The following is a 12,039-nucleotide window of genomic DNA, read 5'->3' as shown; positions in this document are numbered from 1 at the left end:
TGCATTTGTTGATTATGCAAGTCCAGTGTGTTGACTGGTCCTTTAACTGGGTTATCATGCTAATATTTTTTCATTTGTGTCTTCATTTTATTGAATATTTTTGCAAATGAGGTTTATTCTATGTCTTTAGCTGTTTTAGCTAGAAGAATTTTGTGATTTCTAAAAAATCCATATTTTTTTCTAAGATAATCAATTATTTGGTTTATAATTGGATTCAATTCTTAACTGTTACTCTGGCCTTCAAGATTTTTTTGAAATTTGTTGTTTTGCAAATTTCTTTGATTTTGGATACAGAATAAAGTTCAGAGTAAAACCGCCTGTGAGAAGTCTTTTTTCTCTTTGATATTCCAGCTATTCCAGTAAGGCAAACACTTTCAGTGTGTTTCGATCCTATATATTTTGGGATAATGTTGAAGCGCGGCTGATCACCCATTGGGGCTCAAGTGCTGCTCAGACCTGGAATCTTCTGGGGTATTTCTTCCAGTTCCATTTTTAGGAACTGGGTTTTGGGGTTTTTATTCAAACCTATTCATTGTTCCAAAGATAGAAAATCTTTTTGTTATATAAATGTATCATCTTTTAGATTGGTATTTATATGGTCTATTCTGCCTTTTGTTGGTCAGTGATGGCATTATTTGTTTTCATTAGATACAATAAATGCATATCTTCATTTTCTGTTTTCATTCAGATTATTTTCTGAGGCTGTGGAATCTCATATGATTCAACTTTGTTCTTTCAGGACATAGTTAGAGGATCTTTTTTTCAAAAGCTCTTGATTCCTCACACAAGGGTCACCTTTTTTAGGTTTCCAGATAGTTTGTCTTCCTGTCTTTGTCTCTATCAGACAAGGGACAATTTTATTGGGTTCCGTCTGTCGGTACCTTTAGTCTCTATTATTTCCTTCAATTGCTATATATGAATAGGAGTTTTAGGTCTTATGGCCACAGCATTGGATTCAATTCCCTTTGCTCATTTTCAATAGAAATAACCTTTTCCAGTTTTTTATGCTGAATTATGGTGCAGGGATTCTAGGATTCCACATTTTAAATCTTCGAATCCTAATATTTATCTATCTTGATTTGGTGGTTAAGATCACCATCATTTAGTTCTACAGGTCTCTTCGTTTCTTTCAACCTGGGCCATGATCTTTACAGATGTGAGTCTTTTTGGTTGGGAGGCTGTCTGAGGATCTCTATCAGCACAAGGGGTTTGGAAATCTCAGGAGGCGAGATTACCATTTGATATTTTAGAACTCTGTGCATTCTCAGAGTTTTTCAGTTAGTTTCTTTTTGAAGAAGAGACGTTTTTTGTTTTTCAGACAATATCACTACTATTGTGTATGTCAATCATCAGGGTGGGACTATCAGTCCTTAGGCTGTGACAGAAGTGTCTCGGATATTAGCTTCTATCTCAATTCTGTGTTTTTTTTTTCCCAGGTATAGATATTCGGGAAGCGGATTATCTCTGTTAATCAAGCTTTACATCCGGGAGAATGGTCTCTCATACCCAGATATGTTTTTTTTAATTTTTCAGATGTGAGCATTTCTAGAAATAGAATTGTTGGCATCTCATCTGAATAAAGAACTTCCCAGGGGCCTATTCAGGTCCGGGGATCCTCAGGCGGAAGTAGTGTATGCATTGACATTTCTTTGGAATTATCTTTTTGCCTATTTCTTTCCGCCTCTAGTTTCTTCTTCCATAGTGATTTCCAAAATTCTTATGGAGTATTTGTTTGTTCTGCTGGTGGCTCCAGCATGGCCTCTCAGGTTTTGGTATGCGGATCTCATTCGTTTGGCCAGTTGCCAACCTTTGACACTTCCGTTTAAACCAGACCTTCTTTCTCAAGGCCCATTTTTTCCATCAGGATCTCAAATCATTAAATTTGAAGGGATGGAGATTGAACGATTGATTTTTAGTCATAGAGGTTCTCTGACTCATTGATTAATACTATATTTCAGGCTCGTAAATCTGTCTCTAGAAAGATTTATTATCGAGTCTGGAAGACCTACTTTTCTTGGCATTCTTTTAAAATTCATAGAATTTTATAATTTTTTCAGGTAGGTTTGGATAAGGTTTTGTCTTCAGTTCTTTGATATGACAAATCTCTACTCTTTCTGTTCTTTTTTCACAGAAAGATTGCTAATCATCCTGATATTCATTGTTTTGTACAGGCTTTGGTCCGTATCAAGCCTTTCATTAATTCAATCTCTCCTCTTTGGAGTTTCAATTTGGTGCTGAGGGCTTTACAGGTTCCTCCGTTTGAAACTATGCATTTTCTGTACATTAAATTACTTTCTTGGAAAAGTATTGTTCCTTTGGTTATTTCTTCTGCTAGAAGAGTTTTTGAGTTATCTGCTCTTTTTTGTGAATATCCTTTTATGATTTTTCATCAGGATAAGGCAGTGTTACTTCCTGATATTCATCATTTTTGGTTTTGATTCGTATCAAACCTGTCATTAAGCCAATTTCTCCTCCTTGAAGTCTTAATTTGGTTCTGAAGGCTTTTCAGGCTCTTCTATTTGAGCATATATTTGCTCTGGACATTAATTACTTTCATGGAAAGTATTGTTCTTTTTGGACATCTCTTCAGCTAGAACAGTTTTTGAATTATCTGTTCTTTCTTGTGAATCTCTTTTTTCTGATTTTTTCATCAGGATAAGGTGGTTTTCGCTGTCCTCATTTCAATTCTTACCTAAAGTTGTAAATTCTAACAACATTAGGGAGGACTTATTGTTTTCCTAAGACTTCTTACTTTCTTTGGATATGGTAAGAGTTTTTTAAATTCTATGTTGTAGCTATTCAGATTTCAGATAGACTTCTAGTCTATTTGTTATCTTTTCTGGTTTTAGGAAGGTCAAAAGGCTTCTGCCATTTATTTGGCATCTTGCTTAAACATTTGATTCATCATGCTTATTTGGAGTCGGGTGGATTCCCGTCTCAGAGGATTACAGCTCATTCTACTAGGTAAGTTTCTACTTCCTGGGCTTTTTAAGAATGAAGCTTCTGTTGATCAGATTTGCAAAGCAATGACTTGGTCTTCTTTGCATACTTTTACTATGTTCTACCATTTTGATGTTTTCTCTTCTTTAGAAGCAGTTTTGGTAGAATGGTACTTCAGGCAGCTGTTTCAATTTGATTCTTCTGCTTATAATTTCAGTTTTTTTCATTATAAAAATTGAAACTTTTTTGATTTGGGTAGTGGATAAATTTTTCAGCGGAATTGGCTGTCTTTATTTTATCCCTCCCTCTCTAGTGACTCTTGCGTGGAAGTTCCACATCTTGGGTATTTATTATCCCATACGTCACTAGCTCATGGACTCGTGCTAATTACATGAAAGAAAACATAATTTATGTAAGAACTTACCTGATAAATTCATTTATTTCATATTAGCAAGAGTCCATGAGGCTCACCCTTTTTGTGGTGGTTATGATTTTTTTGTATATAGCACAATTATTCCAATTCCTTATTTGATGCTTTTGCTCCTTTCTTATCACCCCACTTCTTGGCTATTCGTTAAACTGAATTGTGGGTGTGGTGAGGGGTGTATTTATAGGCATTTTGAGGTTTGGGAAACTTTGCCTCTCCTGGTAGGAATGTATATCCCATACGTCACTAGCTCATGGACTCTTGCTAATATGAAAGAAATGAATTTATCAGGTAAGTTCTTACATAAATAATGTTTTTTATGTGATCTACCTGTCTTCTCTGCTCTCGCCTGAGCACTGTGTGGATTTATGTGTTTTTAACCATGTTGGAAATACATTTTGGAATTTTTTTTTCTTATTGGTGCCGTGGAGTTTGTGCCCTCTGCACAGTATTTGTGTTATACATTGCTTTTGAAGTGCTTTTACGGAGACACTGACTGCTGCACTGGATGCCTATGTTCCCATATACTCTCCTCCTCCATTGTGTCGTGGTACCTTGTCTGCAAAGTGTAGCGGCTATATCGAAAGAGCGCTTGTCCCAGGAAAGTGTACTCATGTGTATAAGTGTGTGTGTGTGTGTGTGTGTATGTATGTATATATATATATATATATATATATGTGTGTGCATTGGGCACCTTTGCAGTCAAGTAGATGAAAACGTGAAAAATCATATTTATGCAATATTCCTATTTAATAAGGTGTTATACTGTGTATTTACTGTACGACAGACAAGCACTCTCCGGTATTTAAAGCACAAAGCAATATTTAATAAAGTGACATTTCGGGGCGAACCCTTTCCTCAGACAGTTAAGCATTGTGACCAAACTTACCTCATTATATCCCCACCAAAGTGCCATCAATTCCGCTGGCCATTCTGCAGCATCCCAGTCACGCAACTGTGCATGAGCACTAAGCGCTACGGAAACTCCAGTCTGTCAAAAATTCTAAAAAGGCAAACACGTACATATATAACAATGCCAATAGCGATGTTACACTGTAAGCACATATGATATCATAATGTTAAAGGGACACTGAACCCAAATTTTTATTTCGTGATTCACATAGAGCATGTAATTTTAAGCAACTTTCTAATTTACTCCTATTATTAATTTTTCGTCGTTCTCTTGTTATATTTATTTTAAAAAGAAGGAATCTAAGCTTTTTTTTTTGGGTTCAGAACTCTGGACAGCATTTTTTTATTGGTGGATGAATTTATCCACCAATCAGCAAGGACACAACCCAGGTTGTTCACCAAAAATGGGCCGGCATCTAAACTTACATTCTTGCATTTCAAATAAAGATACCAAGAGAATAAAGAAAATTTGATAATAGGAGTAAATCAGAAAGTTGCTTAAAATTTCATGCTCTATCTGACTCACAAAAGAAAAAAAATTGGGTTCAGTGACCCTTTAAATATCCTTACTATACAATAGTCATTAACACTCTGTTAACAGCTCATTTTGGCCACAAATAAACATCCAATTCTTAGGTTACATCAATACTAAGGGCACAATTTATCAAGCCATTTGCCCCTGTACGGCTGCAGGTTCTAACAAGAGAACCTGTAGTCAGTATTTATCAAGCAGCTGTCATCAGACCGCTGCTTCCTAACCTCTTTTCCACCTCTTAGGTGGAGAATTTCAACCTCCCCGGTCTTGTCCGACCAGGGAGATTGACAGCTCCTGCCCGCACGTGATTGGTTGTGCCCGGGCAGTGTTGCACGCAAGCGCAAAATAGCGCTTGTGTGCAATGTTGAATTCCGGCAGCAGATTGCTGCCTGCCAGAGGAAATCAAGCCCTAAGTATATAGTTACCACTAACTCACTGAACAATAATGCACAATAGGGCTTAAAGGGACAGTTCACCCAAAAACTTTCTCCCCTTTAAATTATTCCCAATGATCCTTTTTACCTGCTAGAGTGTATTAAATTGGTTGCAAGTAGCTCCTTTACTCACATTTCTGCATTTGAAATAGCTGATTTAGCTTGTGGTTTCCCAACCTATACTGAAAGTTTTGATACTGGCGTATACGCGATTGACAAGTCTAAGTAAACACAGCCAGCAGAAGAGATTACACCCTCAGTGGGGGGCATGATAGTTAAGTAATAAAATGATAATTTTCCATTGTTCTCTCTATGTATTGAGCTTTGGTGTTCCAGACAAATATAAGATAAGGAAGCAAGTCTGTGTACATGAAAGTGATAACATAATGAGATCTGATATTACCTGAAGCTCAACCCATTGTAATAGGCTGTGGTTTCAAAGCACAAAACCAGCTACTTCAGATACACAAATACATTCGAAAATGCAATTTCTCAAATATTTTATACTCTGCAGTTGGTATAATAAGTCATTTAAAATACATTTATGGAAAAACAATTTTACAGTGAACTGTCCCTTTAAAACCCCTCTACTGTCTGTTCTCGGTCTAAAACCTAATTGCCAAAAAGGCACATAGATAATCATACAAAATAACTTGGCAGACATTCATCTTATGTAAGAGTTACTACAATACCTGTCTTCATAGCATCAAAAGTGTCATATGCATTCCAATTATATTTCAATGATCTGTATCTTAGATCCCTATTATATAGAGCATAAACAATCACCATTTTTTTATATCATAAAAAACGTAGATCAAACATTGTAGATTCTCAGTCTATTTGTTACCATGGCTTTGCAAACCTGAGAGCACAAACATTTTACTTTCAACTCGTAATATGAGCATGAATCTCAGAACGCAAAAACATTACTTCTAGCAGTTTTAACGCTCGAATATGAGCGCAAACTACCTCTCCACTTGTAATCTGGCCCACTATAAGTAGATTGCTCTGGCAAACTCTACAAAGAGCATACAAATACTTATTAAAGTCTTGGCACTGCTGTTGTTGAAGATGGTTGTTAAATATGTTCTAGAGCAAAAAAAGATAAAACATGAACTGTGGGATATATCTGTAACCCAGTTCAGCAATCGCTGATATCAACAGAGTGATTATTTTCTTGTAAAGTAAGTGTCCAGCTTTTGTTATTCTACTTCCACTAGATCTGTTGTGTGTCTTGCCATAGAATCAATCTTGATTGTCTTGGCAGGATCTTTATTTTATTATCAAAGATAATGTCTGTCTCTATATACATGTATAGAGGGGTGGAAAATATCACTTTAGCTTCATTTTTCTTTCTTTCATGATTCAGATAGAGCATGCCGTTTTAAATAACTTTCCAGTTTATTTCTACTGTCTAATTTGTTTTGTTCTCTTTCTATCTTGTGTTGAAAAGAATACCTAAGTAGGCTCAGAAGCTGCTGATTGTTGGCTGCCCATATATGCCCCTTGTCATTAGCTTTCAGCTAGTTCCCTTTAGTACATTTTTGCTCCTTCAACATTATTGCTCCTACCCAGAGAATGAAGCAAATTAGATAATAGAAGTTAATTGGAAAGTTGTTCAAAATTGTATAATTTATCTTAATCATGTAAGGAAAATGTTGGGTTTCATGTCTCTTTAATAGTTGGAACAAAAACCACCAGCCCAGAGGGGGAAAAGTTACTAGTTCACTCAATGTTAGGTAGAAAAAAGGCAATTTTTTTTTTACTCTTCCACAGCAATTTTGTACTCATCTGCGGCTATCTGAATTGCCAACTCTATGTATATATGTAATATATATTTTATATTCCTAAAGGGCTATGTAACTGCTTTAAAAGGACAGTCTAGTCAAAATTAAACTTGCATTATTCAGATAGGACTTGTAATTTTAATCAACTATCTAATTTCCTTTTATCATCAAATTTGCTTTGTTCTCTTGGTATTCTTAGTTGAAACTAAGCCTAGGTAGGCTCACATGCTAATTTCTAAGCCTTTGAAGGCTGCCTCTTATCACATCATATGCTTTTTAAATTGCTTTTCACAACAAGAGACTGTTAGTTCATGTGAGCCATATAGATGCTACTGTGTTCAGGTACAGGGAGTTATTTAAGAGTTAGCACAACACAATACTAAATGCAAGTCAATAGATAATAAATACAAAGGCATGTGATCAGGGGGCTGTCAGAAGATGCCTAGATACAAGGTAATCACAGAGGTAAAAAGTATATTACTATAACTGTTGGTTATGCACAACTAGGGAATGGGTAATAAAGGGATTATGTATCTTTTAAAACAATACAAATTATATTGTAGACTGTCTCTTTAATGCAAGCTAAGTCACCCTTAGTTCCAAAATATATGCAGAAGAGTTTTTAGGTAGTTCTGACTGAAATCTAAAATCTGCATCGAAGTAGACTTATTTTTGAACTTTGCAGGCTGAGTATCTACTGTAGTGACTTGACATATTAGACTATGTAGTTACTATTTTTAACTGGGTGATTGCCATTTTCTCTGGACCTGGGTTAGGATATTATGCAGATAATGGATGGTATTCGTTCTTTTTCTTCCTGACTTGTGCTATTGATGATGTGTGACACTTTGTAATCCTTCACGGTTAATCTGCCATACCAAAGGGAGAAACTCAGAGGTCATAGTTTAGAATAGGTGTGCAGATTGGATGTCCTGGATATTAATGTACATTTACAGAAAACAATCAACGATGACTGTCCTCATTCCTGTATTGCACAATCTCACACATACATACTAATACAAGCACTGCTAGCAGGTATATTTCCTCTTGTAAAAAATGATATTGCATTAAAGGGAAAAAAATCCTCATGTGCTGGGTATTAATGTGCATTCACAAAATTATGCACTATGCATCCTTATGTGCACAGTCACTGATTGCCAGTGAGATGTAGGGTAATGAGGTTGTAAGTGTAACAATGTTGTCATTTACTGGAACATTGTTTTTTTTTTATAAAGAAGAAAGGTTTTGTTGTTAATGAACATATTGCACAGCCCACTATTATGTCTGTATAACATGACATTTATTTTTTGTTTTGTTTTGTAATACATTTTTAGTCTCATATCTTTCTAATTTTTAAGGACAATATGCAATACCTCAATTGGTTCCATAATACACTTAACATATATTATGCAACACATGATAGTTTCTGCTTTAAAGATTGTTTAAAACTTCTTTTTTTTACATACTCTATAGACTAGGCTTTCGAGATGAAGCAGCTGGTTACTTCTATAAAGCACTGAAACTGAACCCAAGCTTCGCTGATGCTAAAGAAAATTTCTTCCGCGTTGCAAATTGGTTGGTGGAGCGCTGGCATTTTATCATGCTTAATGACCAAAAAAGAAATATGATGTATCAGAAAGCCATTGAAAAAGCTGTCCTGACAGGGTGCAAAACTGTTCTTGATATTGGGACTGGCACTGGAATATTAAGGTTTGTGATTATTATACCGTATATGAACATTCTATGGAAGCTAATACTGTATCTGAGCTCCAGTCCTCAAGTACCTATAACATACAAAAACAGTTCAAAGATAAAGAGGCGCCAACGTGTGTATCAGTAGATCACAGTTAACTGAACATCCATATGTACAATGCACAGGGTACTCACATTTCGGTAGAGCACACTGATGTGCTTGTGGACACAGGCTGGTTATCTCAGCTAACCAGCTAGCTGATCTTGGAAACAGGAACTGAGCGATGCACGATCCGTTTGTTTGGCAGTGTAAAACTCACATAGGAACGTAGTGAACAAAAGGTGTCAAATAAAAATGTTTATTGAAACAAATAGATAAAACACCTTAATACATTCCTCTTTCAAGTGAGACAAAGCAGTAATTTTGCAACGCGTTTCTCGGCGCAACGGCCATTTCATCAGGCATAAGTTAAATTACAATTTACCCGGCTTTTGTAGCCGCACGCTACCAAACATTTGTCAGCTCCTCCCCTACTGGGAGTACACCCAACTACCAATCTCGGTCCCCCAAATAGTGGGTGTGTACGTATCACAGAAGATGGAACACAGAGTTCATTTAGCGGCAACAAACAAACGTTTTTTGTGATAAAATGGTTAATGTGAGCACACCTCTATATTGTCTTTGTGATGTGAAAAAAACAATGATACTATCATAAATAAAAACTCATATATGATCCCCTGTGAAAATCGGTAATTCATGTGAAAATATCTTTTGCCGATCAGCTGTATGAAAGTAAAACTGGTGACGTCATGTTAAAGGCAACAGTGAAAATGTGAGCAAGGGAAATCCCAGCCTAATCTTTCATATCAGGCTAGCTCTAACACTCCCCGTTTATGTGAACTCATTAAAATGATAGTTAATCTAAAATTAATCTAAACCACAATATATACCATCATAAATAATTTAAATAATGACCATATATGTCCACCTAGCATATGTATAAAAGTATATAGAAACAACCTTAAAATAAATTAAAACATTAAAAAGCAGCAGTATCTATCACGTCATTGAGAGCCCTGATGGAAAAAGAGAGCCAAATTTATAAATCCAAAAGGTCTCCCTCTGCCTTAACTTAATGAATCTATTGTACTTATTAGAGCCTGGAATACTTTCTAGTGGGGTGATACAAAAATTACAAGGTTCCTCATTGTGTTCATATGCATGATGTCTAGAAACACTGTGTTTAAGTGAATTATTTATAATATTTCGATAATGTTAACTCCACCTAGTTCGTATATTACGTGTCGTGCTTCCCAAATATTGAAGTCCGCATTTACAGGTAAGTACATAAATAACAAATGAAGAACCACAGGTAAGATGTTCACCAATCTGAAAGGTTTCTCCTGTGACACTAGATGTAATATTTTGATTACCATGTGTTTAAAATTTACACACAAAGCATTGTGTCTTCCCATATCTAAAGGTGCCCTTACGCCCCACTTGTTGAATACAATGTCTATTTCTAATGACTTTTTTGGAAATCACTACTTTACTGGGGGCAAGGGTCTGTTTGAAAGTGGGAGCCCTCCTGAAAACTACATTTGGTTGTGCCCTAAGACTTTTCTTAAAGGGACACTGTACCCAAAAATTTTCTTTTGTGATTCAGATAGAGCATGCAATTTTAAGCAACTTTCTAATTTACTCCTATTATCAATTTTTCTTCGTTCTCTTGCTATCTTTATATGAAAAAGAAGGCATCTGAGCTTTTTTTCTTGGTTCAGCACTCTGGACAGCAGTTTTTGATTGGTGGATGAATTTATCCACCAATCAGCAATGACAACCTAGGTTGTTCACCAAAAATGGGCCGGCATCTAAACTTACATTCTTGCATTTCAAATAAAGATACCAAGAGAATAAAGAACATTTGATAATAGGAGTAAATTAGAAAGTTGTTTAAAATTGCATGCTCTATCTGAATCACTAAATAATTTTTTGGGGTACAGTGTCCCTTTAAGTATGGGGTCCCTAAGAAGGATAGGCCAATATTTATGAAGGACTTTCTTGATGAATTTAAAATTTAGAATTGTACTGTGTTACAAAACGTGGTTGATTATTCTCACTGATTTTGTTAAAGTCCTTCGTTTTCTTGTTGTTTTTAGTTCGAAAAACCTCAGACCTATCTAATTTGCATGCTTTCTCATATCCATGCATAATTACTCCTATGGGATATCCTTTTTCTTTGAACCTTTCTATCAAAATATTTGACTGTTCGTGAAATTTATCAATAGAGCTACAGTTTCTTTTGATTCTACAAAACTGACTGTATGGTATGTTAATTTTCCATTGTCAATGATGATTACTCGAAAAATGTAAAAAATTATTACAGTCTACTGTTTTGAAATGTGTAAAAGTACCAATGTTTTCATCTCTGTCCCAAGTTAATACAAGATCCAAAAACTCTATACTTTCTGTTTGTATATTCGAAGTAAACTGTAGCCCCATTGTGTTCTCATTTAGATATGCACAAAAATGTCTAGCTTCTTCCATTGATCCCTTAAAAATAAAAATCAAATCATCTATGTATCGGCCATAGAACACCAGGTTGCTCCTCCAACTTGTATTATAAATGTAATTCTCTTCAAAAACACCCATGAAGAGATTTGCAAAGCTGGGAGCAAACCTGGTGCCCCTGGCAGTACCTTTAATCTGTAAATAAAAATAGTCTAAAAATTTTAAATAGTTATGTTTTAAAATAATCTCAATTAATGTTAGCAAGTATTCTTTTTGTAAGTTGGGCATATATATCACCATCCAAAAAATGTTTAACCGCAGAAATCCCTAATTCGTGGGAAATATTTGACTATAAGGCACTAATATCAGAAGTTAGCCAATTTAAGTCTCACTCATGTTTAAAGTCCTTAATTTTATCTAATAAATCTGTAGTATCGCGAATAAAGGAGGGCAAATTTTGAACATATTTTTGCAAATAACTGTCAATATATTCAGACAATTTGTCGGTAAGGCTATTGATGCCTGATATTATATGCCTCCCTGGAGGTTTAAAAGGAATTTTTATGTATTTTTGGAAGATGGTGGTAGTAGTAAGGAATAGAAGGATGTGCAGGGGTAAGGTATTTCTTTTCTTTTCTTTACTATTCAAAATACCCTCACTACCATCAAAGTCCAACATCTTCACAAATTTCTGCATAAATACAGGGATGGGATCAGTATTGAGTCTTCTATAATATTCATTATTGAATAGAATATTTTGGGCTTCATTTATATAATCACTATAATCTTGGAGTACTATT

At 35.3% G+C, this 12,039-nt stretch overlaps 1 protein-coding gene across 2 annotated transcripts in view; it reads left to right on the top strand.

Annotated features, from left to right (window-relative positions):
- Positions 1-12,039, top strand: part of PRMT9 (protein arginine methyltransferase 9) — a 112,138-nt gene that overhangs the window by 35,745 nt on the left and 64,354 nt on the right. For both annotated transcript variants that reach the window (XM_053703721.1, XM_053703720.1), the window contains exon 3: positions 8,509-8,745. In XM_053703721.1, coding sequence (XP_053559696.1) covers positions 8,509-8,745 — 237 coding nt within the window. The remainder of the gene's footprint in view (positions 1-8,508; positions 8,746-12,039) is intronic.

The sequence above is a fragment of the Bombina bombina genome, chromosome 2 (genome assembly GCF_027579735.1).
Source record: "Bombina bombina isolate aBomBom1 chromosome 2, aBomBom1.pri, whole genome shotgun sequence".
In the NCBI taxonomy this organism is placed as follows: domain Eukaryota; kingdom Metazoa; phylum Chordata; class Amphibia; order Anura; family Bombinatoridae; genus Bombina; species Bombina bombina.
The sequence above is the reverse complement of the archived record's forward strand: the minus strand, read 5'-3'. Positions and strand labels throughout refer to the sequence as shown.